The following is a 24,394-nucleotide window of genomic DNA, read 5'->3' as shown; positions in this document are numbered from 1 at the left end:
CTATGTAGGCCCTGAATTGTCAGCACAGACCCTGACAACGGGGCTCAATCTCAGAACTGTGAAATCATGTCCCAAGCCAAAATGGAGAGTCAGGTGCTTGACTGATTGAGCCACCCAAGTGCCCCTTGAATATATTTTAAAGAATCAAAAAGAAAGCCATAAATACACACACACACAACCAAGATTTAGGACAATAGCATCAATGATACTTACGCACTGAGTGCACCACCTCCTTTTGCGTGGCCATCAAGTTTTGTCACTATTACTGAGGCTACATCTACTTTATCTTTAAAAGCCTTTGCCTGGGCTTCACAGGCCTGCCCAATGGAGGCATCCATCACATAAACAATGTTATCAGGTTGCTAGAAAATTTAAATGAATATAATACATATTTTTACTGCTCTTAAGCAAATGTTATCATTATAAGCCTTATAAAAAATATTTACTATAAATAATTATTCATTCAGTCAGTAAATATTTATTAAGAGAATACTATGTATTAGGCAGCATTTATGTCCTGAGACAAAGAGATGAATAAGTAAATCCTAGTTCTTTAAGACTTGCATTCTAGTCAGAAGAGACATAATAAATGGGAGAGTAAACTTTCAGCTGTACGATAATTAAAATGGAGTTTTGAGATGTGGGAGGCTTCTTTAGGTGGGGCGGCCAGGGGAGGTCTCTCTGGAGGTAGTAACATTTTACCTAAGGTGTGACCTGAATAAAGAGGAAAAAAGTTATGCAAAGATCTAGAGGAATCACATTCTGAGTAATGTGAAGAGCAAAAGTAAATCAGAGGAAAAAACATGTAATAGTGTGCACTACAATGAAAATTAATAAAAGAGAGGTGAGGCTCTTTCCCTTAGCTCTGCTCAACTAGGTCAAAATAATGCCATGGCTAAAAAAAAAAAAAAAAACACATCACTAGTATTAACCATTAACTAAAGATTTACTGCCAACTCTTCAATGGCAAAACAGAGGTTCATGGGCAAAATATGTGCTACAGATTATTTATAAACCACTTTTTCTCCCCAGATTACTTCCATAATAATTTTAAAGAGACACTAAATGATGATTAACATTTTAAAACACTTCATTTTGAAAATCTTTCAAAATCCATCTCAAGTAAATACTCCAATATAATTTAAATAGTTTACAGAAAGGAAATTCAACAGACATTAAAAGTTAATTCTAAATTTTTTCTTTTTTTATATATACTAATAAGATGATTAAGAAAGGAAAATTTTTTTGATACTTACTTAGGAAAATTTCATACCTAATGTAGAGAAAATTAAGTCCTTACCATATAGATATATGTAATCAAAATAGAAATAAATTACTTGGAATCTATCCTACAGGCAAAAAATAATTTATAAATTTACATGGATCATAAATTCAATCAGGTTTTGCAATTAAAATAACCAAAGTCCTTACAATGTTATTAAATTGAAAGCTACTCACTATAGCATTAGCGACTTGAAGCATTTCTTCAAACAAAGAGTCTTCCTGTTTATGGCGGCCACTTGTATCAACAATAATAATTTCAAAATTTTCATTTTTGAATTTCTCCACTCCTTCAGAGGCAATGATAACAGGATCCATTTCTGTATAGCTATTTAACATGGACAAATGATTTAACAAAAACCACAAGAGCAAAACTTATGAATACTAATAATTTGGAAATTGTTAGTATACCTTTATTCTGAAAAAGTCATAATGATCACAATTTCAATTTAGAATATCTAATAAATATTTAAAATAGCAAACAAGAAAAGTAAAAATAGCAAACCACTTCTAGAGCAGCATAAAGCAATATCCAGTTTTCTAATTACAAAATTCTATGTGATTCTGCTGCATTTCTTATCTTAACGTGTTTTCCTCAAATACTTTTTATATTTTCTTTTCTTTTAAACTTTTTAAAAATGTTTTTATTTTTGAGAGAGAGAGAGAGAGAGACAGTGTGAGCAGGGGAGGGTCAGAGAGAGAGGGAGATACAGAATCCAAAACTGGTTCCAGGCTCTGAGCTAGCTGTCAGCACAGAGCCCTACGCTGGGCTCGAACCCACAAACCGCGAGAGCATGACCTGAGCCGACGTCGGACACTTAATCGACTGAGCCACCCAGGCGCCCCTATATTTTCTTATATATATTTTCTTATATAACTGATTGAGTTAGTGTTGCACACATGCTTTCCCATTTAACACCCTTTCATAAGCATTTTATAAAACCACTAATGGGGTACCTGGGTGGCTCAGTTGGTTAAACGTCTGACTTTGGCTCAGGTCATGATCTCACAAACCGCGGTTTCAAGCCCCACATTGGACTCTTTGCTGACAGCTCAGAGCCTGGAGCCTGTTTCAGATTCTGTGTCTCCCCCTCTCTCACTGCCCCTCCCCTACTCATGCTCTATCTCTCAAAAATGAATAAATGTTAAAAAATTTTTCTAATAAAGAAATAAAACCATTGAATATTCTTGTAAAACATGAGTTTGAGGCTATATAGCATATCATCATATGGCTACACAATCATTTATTAAATAAATGCCCTATTGTTGGTCATTTGAGGTTTTTTTCAATTTCTTGGTATTAAAAATATAGTCAATATAAAGAGTTCACAATGTTTCTTTGAAATTGTGATAACGTATTCTTACAGCCTGAATTTGGATCTAATGATCTGATAATTTAGGCTTTTGGTTTTTTGGTTGATTTTGATGGGAGTTCTCTGTGCCTCGTGGATGTGGATGTCTGTTTCCTTCCCCAAATTAGGGAAGTTTTCAGCTATTACTTCCTAAAATAAATTTTCTGCCCCCTTTTCTCTCTCTTCTTCTGGTACTCCTATAATCTGAATGTTACTATATTTGATGGTAGGGTTTTAGCTCCTAAAAGGAGTCTCCCATAAAAGTTTAATTTCGTTGCTATTTCACTACATTTTCACAATTCTCAAAAATCTTTTCAACTTGAAAATCAAGAAATGAAATCCCAGGGCTCCTGGGTGGCTCAGTCAGTTAAATGCCTAACTTTGACTCAGGTCGTGATCCCACAGTTCATGAATTCAAGCCCTGCGTTGGGCTCTCTGCTGCCAGCACAGAGCCCACTTCAGATCTTCTGTCTCCCTCCATCTCTTTCTCTCTATCTCTCTCCATTTCAAAAACAAATAAACATTTAAATTTTAAAAAAAGAAAAATAAATGAAATCCCATTTTAATTTGCACTGTTTTCAGTAGCGGCAACTTTTTATACGAATCAATACTGTCAAATGAAAAGACACATGTTTAAAAAAGTTTACCCCCTAAATTAACAACAATAAAAATCAAGTTTGAAGGCATTTAATAAGAATACGTATGAGATTTAAGTGAAAAAAAATACTATATTTTAATACTATATTTAAGGACATATATTTTTAAAGCAAAAATGACATAGAAGGTTCAGTACAGATACAGTAAAGATGTCAACTCTCCACTAAGTTAATTGGTTTCAGTGTAGTTCCAATCAAAATCTTAGGAAGATTTCTCTTTTTGGAACTTAATAAGGAGTCTTAAAATTTAATACAGGAAAAGCAGGTGAGACTAGACAAGAGAATGTTGGGAAAAAAAGAGATTAGCATTACCAGATATTTTTAAATAAGCTGAAGATACAAGTAAAATTTATAAATGTACCCAAAAATACGATCAAAGCTGTTCATAAAAAGGGAATTAATTATATACTTGTATACAATGGAATGCAGTGAGGACATAAAAAAAATTACCTCAAACAGTATACTGTCTATTCCAGAATTATTAAGATCCCATTTTTTGTAAATATGTTAATGAAGTACAATATATATAAAGAAACGTTACACAAATTGTAAACTCAGTGAATTTTTTCATAAAGCAAACACTCCCAGATCAAAAACCAAAATAACCAGCACCACACTCCCTCCTAAGAGTAATCACAATCTGGTCATAAGATCCCATTTGTAATTAAAAAAGAAAGATCCCATTTGTAATCAACTCTACAGTGGTCTACTGATATACAGTAAGACACACTATTTTAAGTGTTCATTTTGATGAGTTTTGACAAATTTATATATAACCGCTATCACAATAATCAAGCTACCAAGCACTGTAACACTCCAATTTAAAATTATCTTTCTATCTGTGTGGTCGTTTGTACTGACATTGAAAAAAGCACAGGTGGACACACTAAAAACTGGTAACTGGGAAGTGAAACTGTTAGTGCTTTCACTTCTTCAAAAGTTTTATGTAAAATAGCGTTTTTAATAAACACAGAACAAATGATAATATAACAAACAGTCCTATATGTAACACCACCTAAAATAAATGCTAATATGTAAATTTAACAGCAGAGATACAGTTCAAATTCTTCCCTTCACTCCCTTCAGTCCTCCCAGAGGAAACAATGATACACTAATACTTTACTCCAACACGCATGATGTTTTTTAAGTTTACATGAGCAAAGGAGGGATTATTTAATAAATGGTATTGAGATAACAGTTTAAAAATGCTCTGGCTTTGGGGGTCCCTGGGTGGCTCAGTCAGTTAAGTGTCTGACCCTTGATTTCAGCTCAGATCATGATCTCACAGTTTTTAAGTTTGAGCCCCACATGCTGACCAAGTGGAGCCTGCTTGGGATTCTCTTTCTCTCTTTCTCTCTGTCCCTCCCCTACTCTGCAAAAAAAAAAAAAAAAGATAAATAAATTTTAAAAGAAAATGGTTTGGTTTTGGCCGATAGTTAAAAGTAATTACCAGCTAAAATATTTACAAATCCTGAACCTTAAAGATACAACTGTTTATCATGACCTAAGCGAGAGTCGGACGCTTAACCAACTAAGCCACCCAGGCGCCCCGAGATACAACTGTTTATTATCCTTTGATTTTTTAATCCTTTGATTTTATTTAGCCCTTGATTTTTAAAATTTTTTTAATGTTTTATTTATTTCTAAGAGACAGAGAGAGAGACAGCGTGAGCAGGGGAGGGTCAGGGAGAGGGGGAGACACAGAACCTGAAGCAGGTTCCAGGCTCTGGGCTAGCTGTCAGCACAGAGCCCAACGCAGGGCTCGAATCTACAAACTGTGAGATTGTGGCCTGAGCCGAAGTCGGACCCTGAACCAACTGAGCCACCCAGGCGCCCCTATCCCTTGATTTTTAAATCTGTATTAGAAACCATCCTAAAGATAACATTCCTAACATTATTCTTTAATCTACCTATAAAACATTACCATTAAAAAAAAGGAAAAAATTTAAATAAAGAACATGAAAAGCCAGAGTTCATTAGTATTTCTGGCCAGCCAAAAAGCAGAAGGCAGTGACTAACTAAATGATATCATTCATTCAATTACCTCAAAGTTTAGCTTCCTTTAACTTTCTTTCTAAGGGTAAATAAACCATTTATATTAATAATATTAAGAAAAATGCTATCCCCTCAAAAAGTCCTAAATTCAATCTAGACTCAATTTTTTTCATCAATCATTCTAACATGTATTTTAAACTACCTAACTAAACTACTGTATCAAATGAAGGCCAGCAATGATCAGAATCTATCTGAGGTAATAACAAATATAAGCTATTTTAAGATGATCAAACACAAACCTTTTTAAATTATGTACTAAAGAAACAGACAATATGGAATACACCAGTGTGTTTAATCAAGAAATGCTTCAGATAGTTCTTAAAAGAAAGATCTATCCCAATGGGAATAGGGAATCAAGTTAGAAAGCATGCAAGGCAAGATGGTAAATACAGGCAGAATTATGAACTAAACAATGTCCACTCTGATCTATGAGGCTGGATCACAAGAGTCATGGTACAATAATAAAAGATAATTTATTAATTATACGCTTTGTTCCAGAAAGACTTAAACCTCTAAGTAAATATTAAAAATGTGACCAGATAGCATAAAATTCAAACTTAATAAAGACATTACTATCAAAATAAAAACCAGAAACCCACCTTCCATAGAATGGAATTCTTGCTTTGGTAGCATTCTGTTTTAGTTGGTCAAAAGCTCCTATAAAATAAAGAATTAATGAGTCCTCAAACTTGAAAATAAAAATTACAGAGAACGTTTTTCAAATTTCAACACATTACCTGCTCTAAATGTGTCTGCACATATCAAACAGGTCTTCCAACCTTTCCTCTGGTAATAATACGCTAACTGGGAAAAGAAGATTTAAAAAATAAAATATCAATAAATATAAATTATTATACACATAATATTTTTCTGTGTATTCTTGTTAGTTATTTACTTAAGGATTGAAGTCAAACTGCTCATATTCTCCTGCAACTATTATTATTACATTTTTAGAAGTTTTTATTTTAATTCCAGTTAGTTACCAGTACTATATTATTAGCAGGTATTCAATACAGTGATTCAACCATTCCATACAACACCCGAGCTCATCACAGCAAGCACCACTCCTTAATCCCTGTCACCTATTTCACCCATCCCCTCACCTACCTCCCCTCTGGTAACCATCAATTTGTTCTCTATACTTAAGAGTCTGTTTCTTTTTTCTTGGTTTCTGTCTAGGTTTGTTTATTTTTGAGAGAGAGAGAGAGAGCGAGAGAGAAAGCAGGGAGGGGCAGAGAGAGAGAATCCCAAGCAGGCTCTGTATTCTCAGTGCAGGGCCTGACATGGGGTTTGATCTCACATGACATCATGACCTGAGCCGAAATCAAGTCAGACACTTAAACAACTGAGCCGTCTAGGCACCCTAAGAGTCTGTTTCTTGGTTTGTCTCTCTATTTTTTCCCCTTACTCATTTGTTTTATTTCTTAAATTCCACATATGAGTGATATCATATGGTATTTGTCTTTCTCTGACTTCTTTCACTTAGCATAATACTCTCTAGCTCCATCCATGACACTTCATTACTTTTTTTTTTAATGTTTATTTATTTTTGAAAGAGAGAAAGAGAGAGAGAGAGCAAAAGGGACAGAGAGGGAGGGAGACACAGAATCCAAAGCACAGAGCTGTCAGCACAGAGCCTGATGTGGAGCTCAAACTTAAGAACCTTAAGATCATGACCTGAGCCGAAGTCAGATGCTTAACCAAAGTCAGACGTTTAACCAGCTGAGCCATCCAGGCACCCCCATCCATGTCCTTTCAAATGGCTAGATTTCATTCTTTTATATGGCTGAGTAACACTTCAATTGTGTATATGTGTGTGTGTGTGTGTGTGTGTATCACTATTATTACATTTTTGAACGCAGCAAATTTGCTAAAGAGTTTAAATTCTAACTGCCATACAGTCACATTCAAGGGATATAATATGCTGAAGTAATACACGACCATAATGAAAAATGTTAACTATTAAATTAACATAAATAATAACAGAATCCTCTAAGAAATAATACTTTTTTCTTTTTTTGTAGACTGTAACATCTTTGAGGCTTGTGAAACAAAATCCAGTAACAAACTTGAGGCACTTAATTCTGAAGAAAGAGGTGGCATAATGAATTAAAAATTAGTAGAAGGATATACAAAATTAAGATCTATATTATGTTGGGTGGGACACTATGAAAAGGGAGCCTTGAACCATAGGACATAAGTTAAACTTTCCATGTTCTCTTCTCCAAAAATCATATCCTCACCTCCTTAAAGGATAGGAACAGTGTCTTTGGTAAAAGAAATAGCACAGCTATGTAGAAGTCTACCATTCTTATAAAAAGCAATCACAAGGGAGACTCTGGAATTCTTTCTTCTTATTGTACAAAAAGCTATTATAAAAAAATATTAAGATATGTCAAGTAATACAAAATTGTAAAGCAGTCATTCTAGGCTGGCTTTAACATAAAACTTGATTTATACAAACATATCTGCTCCATAACTTTTTTTAAAAGTAAGTATAACTTGGGGCGCCTGGGTGACTCAGCTGGCTAAGCGTCCAACTTCAGCTCAGGTCATGATTTCACGGTTCATGGGTTGGAGCCCCGCATCAGGCTCTGTGCTGACAGCTAGCTCAGAGCCTGGAGCCCGTTTCAGATTCTGTGTCTCCCTCTCTCTCTGACTCTCCCCTACTCATGCTGTCTCTCTCTCTCTCTCAGAAATATATAAGACATTTAAAAAAATTTTTTTTATTAAAAGAATAAATAAATAAAAGTAAGTATAATTTACCTTTGAACAGGTTGTTGTTTTACCACTCCCTTGCAATCCAACAAACATGATCACATTCTGTTTTCCTTTAGTGGGTGTCCATGCTTTAACTCCAGGGTCTACAAGCTATGTACCAAAAATAAATAAATAAATAAATAAAATTGGGTTAACACATGCTTACATTCAAAACCCCTCTCCCCACAACTTCTAAATTGTAAAACTAATTTAAAGGCACTTTGGTATAAAAGGCAACATAATCCTACCATTCCCATAAAACTTGACTATTTCCCTTCGTACACATATAGTGAAATTTAAGAACCTAAAGTCATGAATTGTAAAGTCATAAGCAAGCCTCTACTCCCAAACCAATTCAGGGAAAGGATCTCAAAACATTTTTTTATTTTTTATTTATTCATTCTTTAAATGTTTATTTTTCAGAGAGAGAGACAGACTGTAAGCTGGGGAGGGGCAGAGAGAGAGAGGGAGAGACAGGATCCAAAGCAGGCTCTGAGGTGTCAGCACAGAGCCCAATGCAGGGCTCGAACTCATGAACCAGGAGATCACAACCTGAGCCGAAGTTGGATGCTTAACTTACTAAGCTGCCCAAGTGCCCTTCAAAACATTTTTTTAGAACAAGCTGGAGTGTGATGATAGTAAGATCAAGTTTGAGCCAAAGGAGCAATCTTCATCAGCACTACAGAAATATAAAAATATATGTGCAGGCCACATATGAATTAAATTTCTACTAGGACCAGGGTGCCTCAGTGACTCAGTGAGTTAAGTGTCCGATCTTGGCTTAGATCATGATCTCATGGTTCATGAGTTCAAGCCCTCAATCGGGCTCTCTGCTGCTGGAGATTCTGGAGCCTGGAGCTTCCTTCAGATTCTGTGTCTCCTTCTCTGCCCCTCCCCAACTTGCACTCTGTCTCTTTCCCTCTCCCTCAAATAAATAATAAAACATTTAAATAAATAAATAGATCTCTAGTAGTAGCATTAAATAAAGTAAAAGTAAATAATAACTAATTTTAATTCTTTATTTAACCCAATATACCAAAATATCATTTTCAACATGTCATCTATATTCAAAAATCAAAGAGATATTTTAATATTCTCTTTTCCTATATGAGGCCTTCAAATTTGGTGTCTATTTCATACTTGTAGTACATCTCAGTGTAGACTAACCACATTACAAGTGCACGACATCACATGTGGCTAGTGGCTACCATACCAGGACAACACCTATTTTCATGTTGAATTTAACAAATGTTTATGTATGAGCAAAATGAGAAATTACATGTGAAAGCCTTTCCAGGTCAGTCAAATGTCAAATTCTCCAAGGCCAAATACCTACTGTTTTATAAAGTTATTACATTTAAAGGCTAGTGAAAAATAATCACTAATTTCATTAGTCAGTGAGAAATTAAGGCTCCTATATAGACAGCCTCCAAAGTCTAGTAAAAAATAATCACTAATTTCATTAGTCAGTGGGAAATTAAGGCTCCTATATAGACAGCCCAAAACTAACAAGCATGAGGCCTTTTTAAAATTTATTTAAAAAAACAGTTCAGGAGTGACTGGGTGGCTCAGTCGGTTGAGTGTCCAACTTCGGCTCAGGTCATGATCTCAGTTTGTGGGTTAGAGCCCCACATAGGGCTCTGTGCTGACAGCTAGGAGCCAGGAGCCTGAAGCCTGCTCTGCTTCTGATTCTGTGTCTCCCTCTCTCTCTGCTTCTCCCCTGCTTCACGCTCTCCCTGTCTCTCTTTCTCTCTCATAAATAAACATTATTAAAAAATTTTTTAAACAGTTCATTCTCGGGGCACCTGGGTGGCTCAGTCAGTTAAGTGTCCGACTTCGGCTCAGGTCATGATCGCACAGTTCGTGGGTTCAAGCCCCGTGTCAGGCTCTGTGCTGACAGCTAGCTCAGAGCCTGGAGCCTGTTTCAGATTCTGTATCTTCCTCTCTCTCTGACCCCCTCCCCTGCTCACGCTGTATCTCTCTCTCTCTCAGAAATAAATAAAAACATGTTAAAAAAAAAAAAAAAACAGTTCATTTTCAAGTCAGCTGTTTAGAGCCAGAAGCATGTATCTCCACATGATAATAAAGGCATGAGAGTAGTTAATGTCCTAGACCAAAGACTGGCAAACTGTGTGCAAATAGAGTTTTTATGGAACACTGACATGCCCATTCATTTACTACTTTTGTGACACAACAGGTGTGTCTCTCCCTTTTGGGAAGGTGCAACAGAAATCACATGGCTCACAAAACCTAAACTATCTAGTCCTTAAGAGAAAGTTTGCAGAGCCCATGCTAGACAATACCATAAAGATCACTTAGTCCAGGGGCGCCTGGGTGGCTCACTCCGTTGAGCATCCGACTTTGGTGCAGGTCATGATCTCACGGTTTGTGGGCTGGAGCCCCACATCGGTCTCTGTGCTAACAGCTCAGAGCCTGAAGCATGCTTCTGATTCTGTGTCTCCCTCCTCTCTGCCCCTCCTATGCTCATGCTCTGTCTCTCTCTGCCTCTCAATAATAAATAAACATTAAAAAAATTTTTTTAAAAAGATCACTTGGTCCATATTATACCTGAATTTCAAGGAAAACCATGTAGTAGAGAAGGGAGGAAAAAGGAACACATTTTATCTCTTTCTCAGGCACAGCCTTAAGGCAACTTCTGAAATAGGCAAAAATCTATCTTAAACATAAATTCACTTTCCCTCCCCCACATCCTTTCACTCATGCTACCCTACATTCACCTCCATTCTCTATATCTCACAGCAGGAGCACTCATCTCTCTACGGAACTAAATTTGGAACATATGTTTTAATGACTAATTATTTTATAAATCAATTTTTCTCTTCTTCCTCCATCCTAGAACAGTACTTTTCAGTCTCAGGACTCCTTCATAAGTACAGTAGCTTGTAAAGGTTAGTTGCAATGTAGAATCTGAAACCATATAAACTTTCAGACTCTATTACATTAAAATCTGTTATTATTCTATCTTGTACTTCGAATGGATCTTATACTGGTACATGGTATTGTAACATCATAGATCAGCCATTAACACATTTCACTAAACAACATCAAAAAAATGTATTATATCAATACTGATCTCATCAGAAATGTACTGGGATCCTTGCAAACTCATGGTAGAGATACAAGTTTCTAGTTTTCACTGGAAAGCTCGAATTTTATCTCTGGCCAAAATATTGTTAGTTACCTGCCTTAAAGTGATAGGCTCACTTTACTTAAAAATCTTAGTCAAGTCTGACTCACCAGATTATCTGTCTGTCATTTGTTCACATAAAAATGGGGTTTTATACAAGGGATACAGAAATGCTGAGGCATAGGAGCACATGTACCCCAATGTTCATAGCAGCACTCTCCACAATAGCTAAAACATGGAAAGAGCCTAAGTGTCCATCAACAGACGAATGGATCAAGAAGATGTGGTTTATCTATACCATGGAATACTACATGGCAATGAGAAACAATGAAATCTGGCCATGTGTAGCAACATGGATGGACCTTGAGGGTGTTATGCTGAGCGAAATAAGTCAGGCAGAGAAGGACAAATACCATATGTTTGCACGTATAGGAGGATTAGGAGGAACTTGACGGAGGACCAAGGGGGAGAAGAAGGGTGGAAATGGTGGGGGAAAGGGAGAGAGGCAAACCATGAGAGACTCTTGAATGCTGACAAAAACTGAGGACTGATGGATGTGGGGGGGAGGGGGGGATGGGCATGAAGGAGGGGACTTGGGGGATGAGAAATGAGTGTTATGAAAAAACTAAATTAAAAAAAAAATATTTGTAAAAAAAAAAAAAAAAAAAATGGGGTTTTATAAAAAAAAAAAAGCAGCTAGCTTAGGAAGCAAATAATCACACATATGCTTTTCTCAACACAATCATCAAATTTCAGTATGCAATAAAGGAGCTTTCTGTACATTTCCCAACTCATCACATGAAATCTTATAAAGACATGTGCATACTCAATGGTCAAGATTTAATACAACCAATAATTTCTGCTATTAGTTGCACTATTAGTGCAAATATCAAACAATAAAAAAGGCAAAAGCGGCGAATAATATCTTAGTATTATTATTAAAAGTTTTGACCTTGCTTTGTACATCATTATTCTAGACCAGAAGCTTCTGAGTATAGGGACCAGTCTAATTTAACTCTGCTATCAGCAGCATTTGGCACATCGCCTAGAATAAAATAGGTACTCAATAAAAGCTTCCTAATAAAGAAGGTAATACACCAGAATTTTGCCTACAGAGGCAAATTTTATATTTCAGGTGCTAGATGAAAAGCAAACTGGAAATAATGTGAGGAATCTGACATACAGTTTGGAGATCAGACCTACCACTAACTGTCTCACTTTTCTCAACTACAAATGGAGAGGCATGAGTGGATAAATTCTCTGACCTCGTTTAGGTATGAATTTCTTTTTTTATTTATTAGTCTATAAGACTACATGAAATGACATAACCATCTGAGATACTAGACTTTTTCAAATTATCGATCAGCTCTGCTAAAACCAAAAGAGTAAATGAAACTATTCACATAATAAACGGAAAAATACAAGGTCACTAGCAGACATTTGTTGTTCTAAAACAAGTTTTTATAGTTCCTTCCTTTTTTCCCCCACCATTGGACCTATACCTATTTTTTTTTTAATTTTCTTTAATGTGTATTTACTTTTGAGAGAAGGAGACAGAACACGAGCGGCAAAGGGGCAGAGAGAGAGGGAGACACAGAATCTGAACTGTCAGCACAGAGCCCAATACAGGGCTCGAACCCATGGACTATGAGATCATGACCTAAGCTGAAGTCAGATGCTCAACCAACTGAGCTACCCAGGTGCCCTTATTTTTTTCTTTTTGTGATAGAGTGAGAGAGAGCACACAAGAGGAGCAGAGGAAGTGGATGTGGGGAGTGGGGGCGGGGAGGAGAAAGAAAGAAAGAATCTTAAGCAGACTCCATGCACAGCATGGTGCCCAACACGGGGCTTAATCTCCCAAACCGTTGAGACCATGACCTGAGCTGAAATCAGGAGTCAGACGCTCAACTGACTGAGCCACCCAGGTGCCCCAAGACCCATACATATTTTTTAAAGCTCTATGATTCTCACCATAGTTTTCATGATTACAGAAGCAAAATCAGTTCTAAGGTGATACAAGGCAATAGGCTATATTACTACTTGCAAAATAAAATTTCACCAAATGCTCATAATGTAAGCAAGAGTTGGGATATTAGGTCTTTTCAAAGAGAATTCTATAAACAATGAACAATTCAGAAAAGAAGACTTGTCAAGAGTGACTTTCCATACAAAAGCAAGATCAACAGGCAAAACCTGATATTAAAGAAGATAAACTCAAGAGGCCCTTCCATCAATCTGTAGTAAAGTTTTACTCTTTGTAACCCGGCTTTTGAGAATTTTTGCAAGAATAGTAACGGCCTTTCATATCTATACTCAGAACTTTGTATTCAGAAAAGTAAATGATAAAAATAGACCCCTTTAGAAAAGTTAATAATCCTTTCATTAATATCTTTATTACAGATGAGTATTCTATAAAAATATAAAAAAGTATTCTGAAATAATATTCTTGTTAACAGTGCTAATGTATTTTTACCCACTGGAGTCTACAGAGAATCACAGCACAATCCTGATACACTCTTACCTTCACAAGTTCTTTAAATACAGCATGCTGAATCATTTTTCTTTTGTTAAGACCAGATGCCATCTCTTCAAGATCAATAGCCGACCTTCATGATGATGGTTATTTGTGGGTAGGAGAGAGAAAAGCCCATTAAGATGCTCTGAAAAAAAGTTTCTGCTCCAAAGAATGTGAAAATATTCAATCTTTCACATTAGTAGTCCTCTGATTAACATGCATATAATTACTACAGATTCATAAGTCTGTATCCTAAAAAATTGATCAGGAAATATGAGATGCAAGACTTTGGTTAGTTTTTCAAGGTTTTTTTAAAGTCTAAATATTAATTTGTCTTCATACCACTAGAAAATATTAATTTTATTTACTTATTTTTACATATATACTTTATATATCTTTACACCCAGCAGAAAATAGGATTTGTTTCTATAATTCTAAATGTGTAAGTGCCAGTAGTTCTACATTTATTACCCAGTCTAAAAATATAAAAAGGAGAGATGGCCCAGACATGACAAGGGCGAGGATTCAAGCAGTTAATTGAGGTGCCTGCATTATTCTATGAACCCTGCTCCAGTCAGTGCCTTTCCCAATGAACACAACAACGGAGATGACACACATTATACTCCTTCATTCAAATATGGACAGAAAAATCCAAAAGGAGCACAAGAAATGAATACAATTTTCCAATAATGAAGGAGGCTGATTCATGTCATCTTAAGCCTGAAGAGGATAAAATGGCACCACTTTTCTATGAAGAATTGTTAAAAGCCTTTTATATTGAAATACTATACTGTATATGATTGAATCCATCCAAATAAAGGAGTAAAATGGAAAGAAATCCATATAATTAAATGAAAGCCACATGTAGTTTATTCTTTGAAACATCATTATGGAAACACACTATAAATGCAGTCTTGTAACATATGAGTTCTATTCTTTTCAAATGCTTATAGCAGAAACATTTCTTGATACAGCAGATTTTTCTGGTTAGCTCCTCATCCCAGTAAACTAAATTTAGTTTTGCCTGCTTTTTACCTGATTAATTTAACTTACTTTACATTTTCTCTTAGTTGCTTCACTAGTTTAATATTAACATCTGCTTCCAATAATGCTGTACATACTTCTTTTAGCATAGCATTTAATACCTGCAAATAAATAAATACATAAAAATTTAACACTCCCCCCCAACAAAAGTTTAACACTCCTGGTGTCTCATTTCAATCTTATAAAAACAATAGCTGATTAGTCATCATATACTCCCATATTATTTTAGTGCCATGAAATAATACTACACTATTAGAGGGAAAAACTGTTTTCCAATTAGCCTTAGGAAGATCATCTTATCAAATGTCTAATCATGTTGTCAAAATAAGACATTGCATTTAGTTTTAATCAACCAAACATTATCGTAATTTTATTCTTATATTAAAGTAACAGTAATAAAGATTTTTTCTTTAAGACAAAGAAAGTTACTATGCAATAGATGCTGCCATTGAACACCTTCTGTTGATAGCCAGCACTTAATATTCACTGTATCTGCTTAATTGGACTACCATGGAGGAAAATAAAACAAAAAAAATAACCAAGTCTGACCCAGCAGTCTTACTATTTCCACTCAAAGCAGAAGAACAAAGTTGAAAAGAAAACTATCCTCCATTCATAACTCACTATCGGGGCACCTGGGTGGCTCAATCGGTTAAGCATTCCACTTGATTTCGGCTCAGGTCATGAGGTTTGTGAGTTCAAGCCCCGCATTGAGCTCTATGCTGAGAGCCTCCTTGGGATTCTCTCTCTTTCTTTTTTTTTTAATGTTTTATTTATTTCTAGGAGAGAGAGAGAGTGTGAGCAGGGGAGGGTCAGAGAGAGAGGGAGTCAAAGACTGAAACAGGCTCCAGGCTCTGAGCTGGCAGTCAGCACAGAGCCCGACGCAGGGCTCGAACCCACGAACCACGAGATCATGACCTAAGCAAAGTCGGATGCTTAACCGACTAAGCCACCCAGGCGCCCCGGGATTCTCTCTTTCACTCTCTCCTGCTGTTTACACTCTCTGTCTCTCAAAATAAATAAACATTGAAAGAAAATTTTTAAAAAATAACTATCATCATATATTTGCTGAGTTACAAGGCACTGTAGTTAAAAGATCATAAAGTCTAAAAAGATGAGGCCTTTGTTGCTCATGTAAATAAGTGTTTACACACTAAACTGTAAGCTCCATAAGGCCAGGGATTTTGTAGTCTATTTTGTCATTTTTGCTGGTGCCAGCAAACATGTAGGCATTAGGGCACCTAGTGGACAGTGCGACACTCAATCTTAGGTTGTGGGTTTGCTGGGTGCAGAGATTACTCAAAAATAAAATCTTTTAAAAAAAAAAAGTAGTCCCTCAAATCTTCTTGAATGAATTTCCATCTTCAACTCACTTCCTACATCCTACAGAGGCTTATCAGACACCTCTATCTCTCATTAAAAGGGCCTAATAAAAATGGAACTGATCTTTCACTAGAGGGATTTCTTCTTGTTAATTCCCTAGCAGCACAGTACTAAGAACAGAGTTTGCTAATTCAAGTAGCAGCTGTTACTCTACTTCCCACTAAGCTCTTCTCCCTGGTTTCTTTTTTTCTCCTCTATAAACATAAACAGCATAAGGGTTACACAATAGGAAAAAACTGTTTGGAAAGCTGTTGTTTTATTTAGTCTGAATTCCAAAGACTAAACAATAGTGATTTATGATTTATTATTTAATAATATTTATTAGAAAAAGTGCTGGATGAGGAATTAGAAAAAAAGACATTAATCTTGGTTCTTCTGATAAATAAACATGTGAAACTGACTTTCTGTTGCTGTTAACTAAGAGGCTGGACTAGCTAAACTCAAAGAGAGTCCCAAAATTATTCAATTCCATTAGCTTATTAAAATATTGATAACAAATTCTGCATTAGAATTTTTTTTCAGTGAGCACTGAGTAACGTATGGAACTATGAATCACTGTGTTGTACACTATACTGAAACTAATATAGCACTGCTTGTTAACTACACTGGAATTAAATTTTTTTAATTAAAAAAAATTTTTTTTCCAAGTTCCAAGTTAGAAAGTACTTTTCATCTATTATTTCATTTGATCCTTAAAATCATCTTGTAACGTAAATGCTTTTTTTCTCATTTTATACATTAAGGAATGTGAAGTTGACTTGCCCAGATTTCTATCACAAGCTACTAAGAAGGTCGCTGAACAAGGTCTTCTAAAACCAAATTCAATACTGTCCCATTGGTACCACAAAACATAAAGTATACTTGTGGACTCTCATCTTTTTTCAATTGACAAATCAAGACACAAAGTATGGGGGGAAAATAACAGAAAGAAATATTTTAAGAATTTTTTTTTAATATATATTTTTTTATTTTAGAGAAAAAGAAGGGCAGAAGAGGAGAGGGAAGAAGAGAGAGCGAGAGTGTGGGAGAGAGAAAAAGAGAGAATCTTAAGCAGGCTCCACATTCAGCACAACAAACACACTCAGCATGGAGACACCATGAGGCTTGATCCCACGACCCTGGGACCATGATCGTGAGGTGGACACTCAACCAACTGAGCCACCCAGACACTTCCAGAAAGAAATATTTTAAACTTAAAACAAGAAAGCCAGAAGGAAGAAGAGTTCAGATACCATATAAGGGGTCAGCTTACAAAATCTCTTAAAAAAAAACCTGAGGATTTTAGAGACAATGAATCAAAGTAGACAAAATAGAAGTACCCGCCTTTTATGAGAATGCTAAATAAAAGTCAAACAGAAAAAAAGGTGTAATGCACACATGCCTAGCCAAGAAGAAAGAAGCAGGACAATGAAGTTTTAGGTCTCTGTGACGAAGTATATCTCCAGACCTAAGCACTTTTTAAACTATATAATGTATGTCATTTTTACATGTTAGTTAAGGTCTGGGGTTTTTTGTTCTTTCTTTTTTTATAATTCTTTATAGAAAATTAAACAGTAAGATGGTCAACTCAATATAAGACACTACCTAGTGTCTCCGGGTTTTTTTTTTTTTTTTTTATGTTTTATTTATTTCTGAGATAGAGAGAGAGAGAGAGAGAGCATGAGCAGGGGAGGGTCAGAGAGAGAGGGAGACACAGAATCTGAAGCAGGCTCTAGGCTCTGAGCTAGCTGTCAACACAGAGCTGGACACAGGGCCCGAACCCACGAACCATGAGACCATGACCTGAGTCGAAGTCAGACATTTAACCGACTGAGCCACGCAGGCGCCCCTAGTGTCTCTAGTTTTGAGTGTTTATCTACAATTATTAAATCTACAACAAAACAAACATAAACACAGAGATTACTAATAATTCATATTCCCAATGCTAGTAATGATGTGTTATCTATCAAATGTATTTCACATATTTTACATACCTCTTCATTGATAATGGTGGCATTGCTCAATGAGCGTAATGCTGATGTTATTTTTCTTCCAAGGTCTGCTAGTACCATCTTGAAGGCTTTTAGATGTGATTACAAGAAAATCTAAGGAAGAAAAAATTAAATAAAAACATTTTAAAATAATCAATACCACTTCCCATAAATGAAGACTTCTAAAGAAGAGTATTTAAGTTCAAATAAAGTATTTTAGTCTTTAGATACTATAACGTCGGGGTGCCTGGGTGGCCTAGTCAGTGACTGACTTTGACTCAGGTCATGATCTCATGGTACCTGAGTTCAGGCTACACATAGGGCTTGCGGTTTGTCAGTGCAGAGCCCACTTTGGATCCTCTGTTTCCCTCTGTCTCCATCCCTCCCCCACTTGCCTTCTCTCCCTCTCAAAAATAAGCAAACATTAAAAAAGTAGATAGTCTAACCTCAACTTCGATAGCCTCACCCTGCCACTTCAATACAGGCATGTCCAAAAGCTAAACCTACCACCTGACTATGTATACCTAATTGCAATATTCTATACAAATCAACAAATTTAACGTATCAGATAATATGCTTTGAGGAAGTGATGATATGATCTCAAATCTGGAGATACATTTGTACATGGACATTTTGAAATACATTTGAGTATGAATAAGAGAAAGAAAGAGGTGAAATCTCCATCCAGAAATACTGTCTAATTAAAAAACAATAAATTAAATTAAAAGACAATAAATTAAAATACTGTCTAATTAAAATGTTGTCACATTAAAAGACTTCATAAACTATTTCGATTCATGCTCTAAGCCAAAAAAAAAAAAAAAGGTTTTAATTAATAGGACACCTAACTTTTCACACACATTACACTAGCTCATCTTACTCTTCTAACAACCATGGAAAGGGGTATATTACTAATCTTCCTATTTTAAAGCTGTTCTTCATTCCCCATCTCTGAAACAAGATAACCTCAAAGGCCCTTTCTAGCTCTAAAATGTTATGGTTTTATAAAGTATGCACATATACGCATTACACTTAAGTCCTTGTACTATGCAAGGACTCCTGAAGGGTAAGCAAGCAAGCATGACAGGTGGTCCCTGGCTTCAAGGTGCTTATCTACTAGATGGTAAAACAAGGCACATGAATGAAAGGCAAAATAAATAATACTAAGAGAATTCCTCTTGCCTGACTGCCTTTGAACTGGGCCATCGGCTTTTTCCTACACCTGGCTCAAACGAAACATCAGCTCTTCCTGCCAGCCTTTTGGGGCTGGAACTGCACCACTGGCTCAGCTCTCCTAGGTGTCCAGCTTGCCAAACTGCAGGATCTTGGGACTTAATCAGCCTCCATGATCACATGAGCCATTTATAATCCTCTGTAATAAATCTCTTTTTGTATGTATATACACACACACGCATATACACACACAGTCTATTGTTCTGTTTTTGTGGAGTTCTCTGACTAATACCAGTTAAGTACTAGTTCAAAGCTAGTAATGCAACTTTATGATCAACGGTCCTTGATAATTTCTATAAAAATTCTAAGGAAGAAAAAAACGGGCTCAAGTAGACAGAACAAGCTGTATAGAGAAGTTTGACTGTGAATCTGATCCTGAAATATAGGTAGAATATGGATAGGTGGAAAGAACAACAAAAAGGAATTTGAAGATGATGTAGCATAAGCAGAAATGGAGACATGGAAAAGTGTGGGATATACTTACACTTACATATACATTATCAAGTATGTATTATTTGGGAGACAGTAAATTATACATTCTAGTCTGACCAGCTGGCTATCTAATTAAAAGGAAATACAGTTTGTAAAGAGGTCTTAAACCAAGTTAAGAAATATCAACTGTCTGGTATAAATAAGAAGTATTGGCAGAAAAGTTCATTTGTTGAACAAAACAACGATTTTGGTAACTATTCTGAGTTAATTCGATCCAATATAGTCAACCAAGATTACTGGGCTAGATCCTATATAGGAAGTATACAGGAGATTAAAAAGAAATAGGAAGACAAAATTGCGGGCTCATTCAACATTGAGAAAGTGGAGATGAGGGGAGTCAAAAGAAGTAGGAAAGGACTTCGCACTGGCAAAGAGATATTCCAGGTTGAGCTCCAGATTGAACACTACACTTCCACTCAGATAAAAGTAGGTAATTTAGAACCTAAAAAAATTACTAACAACACTTGATGGAATTGAAAACAATGTGCTTACCGTAACTTGTTTATAATTACATGGTTACTTCACCTGAAAGACCAACTACTTCACAGAAAAGATCCAGCACTTTTTCTTATCCCATATTCCTTATACTAAAGTATTATTGCTTAAGTAAATATTCTTGAGGTAAAAAATAAAGAGTCAGATGTTTCAGTTCATCTCCTTTACCACTGTTACCAGAAGTGATATAATCCTAATTATGACACCACAATTTGCTTTTTTAGAGATGTCATAAACACATCATCCTCCATTTTAAAAAGCTATACTAGTTAACTAAAATAAACCTATCTTCTCATATTCATCAGATCTTTTTTTAAAAAGATTGTTAAGTTTTCTTTCCTTCTTAAAAAAATTTTTTGAGAGAGAGAAAGAGAGCAAGCAGGGCAGAAGGGAGGGGAAGGGGGACAGAGGATCTGAAGCAGGTTCTGTGTGATCAACATGGAGTCCAATGCCGGGCTGGAACTCATGAACTGCAAGACCATAACCTGAGCTGAAGTCAGATGCTCAACTGAATGAGCTACCAAGGTACCTCTGTGAAGTTTTCTAATACATTTTTCCTGATGCCAGCACGTTTTTTTATACATGTGCCTGATTATAAAAACCTTCGTTTCGGTAGAGGAATAATGATACCTAATAATACCTTTTATTTATATAGTATTTCTTCTGCAATTTCCAAGGATGTATTACTGAAAATTCTAGTATTAGAATTCTGTTCAAAACATCAATGCCTTCTAATTTCACGCGGAGATAAAGTCCTCAAAATGACTGTAAGGCACTCCCAAATACACACACACATTCACTCAGTTTTAACCACAACGACCTCTTTGCTGTTGATGCTGCACAGTACCACCTCAGGGCCTTTGTACTGGCTGGCATGCTCCTCCTCTGGCCCACATGGGGAAGATACCTCCCTCCCCCATCTCCTTCAAATGGTTGTCCAGACAGTTTCTCAGTGAGGCTTTCCCTAACCACTTGTTTAAATTGCAATCTTCCTTCCATTTTTCTCATCATTCCACTACCAACTGACATAAGATTTACTTCCACTGTTTGTGCTCTATATCCTCCAAATGAAATATAAGCTGCGTGAGGGCAGGGACTTTTGCCTCTTTTGCGTTCCTCAGAATTATATATTAAAAATGAACTTTACGAATGAATGTATTTAAGACTTTAGGAATAAAGCAAGACTAGGGAACCAAAGTCATGAAAGGCCTTTCCAATATCTCCTTTAAGACCACTAAAATAAACCAGTGAAGATAGGACAGTAAGTCAAAAGAAAGTCAATGACCTAGGTAATTGATCTCATACAATTAATACTCATTTGCCACCACTTAGAATTTCCCTTGAAAGGAATTTCCAACAAGATTCTTAAAGATGAACTTCATCTTGGGGCACCTGGGTGGCTTAGTCAGTTAAGCGTCCGACTTTCACTTAGGTCATGATCTCGCGGTTTGTGGGTTCAAGCCCCGCGTTGGGCTCTGTGCTGACTGCCAGCTCAGAGCTTGGAGCCTATTTCAGAATCTGTATCTCCCTCTCTCTCTGACCTTCCCCTGCTCACGCTGTCTCTCTCTCTCTCTCCTAGAAATAAATAAAAATATAAAAATTAAAAAAAGATGAACTTTATCTTGATATAATATGCACACTAAAATGCAAAACATCTTTTTTAAGGTTACTAGCTAACTCTATATCTCAAACTGAAGTAATTTACAATTAAAGAACACTCCCTCAAAATTCTCTTGTTGACCTAAAAAGATTTTAGAAGTAAAGCAGTGTGCACTAGAATATCACAAAAGAGGAATCTCTGCTTAGATGAGGCTATTGGAAAGGTAAGGATTTCATTCAATTTAACATCTATTATCTCATTCCACCCTCACAATTTTATGATATAAGCAGGCTCGGGAATGGAAGAGCCATTCTCTACAAAAACAGAAAAGCAAAATGACTTCCCACAGTCCCTTGGGTACCCAGTCTTAGGTCCTATAGTATGAATGATGCTTTAAAAAATAGGGTTGAATATCCCTGTTGGCAAACTCCAGGGTCAGATTTTGTTGCTGTATTACAAGAGAGGAAATCATACTTTGAAAGCAAAAATGCACATTCTTCTCCAAGGCAGAATAACTGCAATGTCCAGAAAGAACTGATGAGGACCACTGCAATCCAATGTTTGAGGACAGAGCTTCGTTCGAGTCACGTGTTCTGACAAGAATCTAAGAGGAGTTGGATAGTGTGAGGTGATGGAAACAGGCTCAATCTGGGTTGCCCTCATAAAAGCACAAGGCCAAGTCTCCTACTTACCTGCTGCAGTGTGAAGTACTGGAAAGAGCATGGGCTTTGGAGTCTGACAGACTTGGATTCAAATCCCAGCTCTGTTACATACTGGCTGAGTTACTTTGGGGAAGTTACTTAATCTCTCTGAGCCTCACTTTCCTCACCTGCAAAATGGAGATAATACCATTATCAAGATAGTGACCCTGAAGGGGTGTTGTGAGGGTTAAATGAGACAATAAATATAAAACTGTCTGCAAGGGGCTAGTACATTAATTTCCTTGTTTTCTTGAATGATACCAACTGGCTCTCCCTGCAGTATCATCTGAAGTGTAGGTAAACTAGAAATTTTCTTAACAACACTACCCTACTAAAGTTCCTGTCCCATTACCTAGGTACCACCCCAGGAATCTTTAGTGCCAGTTACATGTTCCTGTAATTCTATTATTCAACAGAAGCTGCAATGTCCAAACAGCCACTTTTCTCTACATAAACAATTATAAATATTCCTGCCAGAGCCTTGCCTAGTCTGAGCTTTTATAAACAGATCCTAATGACGAGAGATTTCAAATCCTATTACAATGAAAATCCCTATAAACAACTTGTTTTAAGCCCTAGTCAGTAACTAACTTATTGGATCAATATTAGACTAAAAAACTAAATAAATATATCATTAGTAGTAAATATCTTCAGAAAATTCACTTCTACATTATATACCTTTCCATAAACTAGTCAATAGCCCAAACCAACACTTGCTTTCCTGACTATAATACTAAAGATATGGATACATATTTAAATTCTGTATAGCATATGTATTCATATTCTAGGATAACAGAAAAGTAAATTTATTTAACAAAGTGGACTATCTGTATTTTATTTATTAAAATTATTATATTTGAATAACCAACAATGTAACATTAATTATGACTTAAATTTATGGATTTTTTTTCATACTGAAGCTTAGTCGTCCAAGGAAATAATTCATAATAATTTATGACTTGTGATTACAGGAGGATACACATTCACTGTAATAATTCAAACACTGCAGAAGTAGTAAAGGTAGAAAACATAATTCCCCTAATCTTACACCTTCTTGTCCCCTGATATCCACCAATAACAATCTGGTATACGTTCCTACAGATTTTATTTTCTATGCATATAATTAAGGCAAGTTTTCATAAGAATCATGGTTTGGGGTAATGAAAAGGGAAGCAGTAATGAGGGAAATTCTTTTATAAACATGCTTGCTAATGTTAAAAACATGCTTAAATGCAAAAAGCAGAATACAAAACTGCATTTATTATACAATCCATTTTTATCATAAACAAATATCAAAAAATATCATTAACCTCCAGGGAAATGCAAATCAAAGACACACTCAGATAGTACTTCACACACAATAGGGTGACTGCAGGCAAAAAGACATAATAAGTGTTGTTCAGAATGTGAAGAAATCAGAACTTTCATACACTGCTGGTGGGAATGTAAAATGGTACAGCCTCTTGGAAACAGTTTGGCAATTCCTCAGAATGTGAAACATAGAGTTACTATACACGATCCAGCAATTCCACTCCTACATACAGTCAAGAGAAGTAAGACGTATCCAAACAAAATTCTGTACGTGAATGGCCATTGGCAACATTATTCACTCTAGCCAAAAAGTAGAAAGAACCCAAACATTCCTCAACTGATGAGTGGGTAAAAATAATGTGATATACCCATAAAATGGAATATCTGATAATAAAAAG

At 36.0% G+C, this 24,394-nt stretch overlaps 1 protein-coding gene across 3 annotated transcripts in view; it reads right to left on the bottom strand.

Moving 5' to 3' along the window:
* SRP54 (signal recognition particle 54) overlaps nucleotides 1–24,394 on the bottom strand; it is a 44,327-nt gene that overhangs the window by 15,216 nt on the left and 4,717 nt on the right. Inside the window, exons 2-10 of one of the 3 annotated variants that reach the window (XM_039256987.1) lie at nucleotides 22,677–22,813; nucleotides 18,168–18,278; nucleotides 14,821–14,912; nucleotides 13,774–13,858; nucleotides 8,111–8,215; nucleotides 6,082–6,148; nucleotides 5,944–6,001; nucleotides 1,459–1,609; nucleotides 214–362 (exon numbers count right to left, since the gene is read on the bottom strand). In XM_039256987.1, the coding sequence (XP_039112918.1) occupies nucleotides 214–362; nucleotides 1,459–1,609; nucleotides 5,944–6,001; nucleotides 6,082–6,148; nucleotides 8,111–8,215; nucleotides 13,774–13,858; nucleotides 14,821–14,912; nucleotides 18,168–18,245 (785 nt within the window). In that variant the 5' untranslated portion in view covers nucleotides 18,246–18,278; nucleotides 22,677–22,813. Of the gene's footprint in view, nucleotides 1–213; nucleotides 363–1,458; nucleotides 1,610–5,943; nucleotides 6,002–6,081; nucleotides 6,149–8,110; nucleotides 8,216–13,773; nucleotides 13,859–14,820; nucleotides 14,913–18,167; nucleotides 18,279–20,381; nucleotides 20,493–22,676; nucleotides 22,814–24,394 lie in introns of those variants that run through there. The other 2 variants (XM_039256988.1, XM_039256986.1) reach the window with 2 other exon arrangements.

This window comes from Hyaena hyaena, unplaced genomic scaffold (genome assembly GCF_003009895.1).
Source record: "Hyaena hyaena isolate Hyena2069 unplaced genomic scaffold, ASM300989v1 scaffold_599, whole genome shotgun sequence".
NCBI lineage: Eukaryota > Metazoa > Chordata > Mammalia > Carnivora > Hyaenidae > Hyaena > Hyaena hyaena.
Note: the sequence above shows the minus strand (reverse complement) of the source record. Positions and strands in the feature narration are given on the sequence as shown.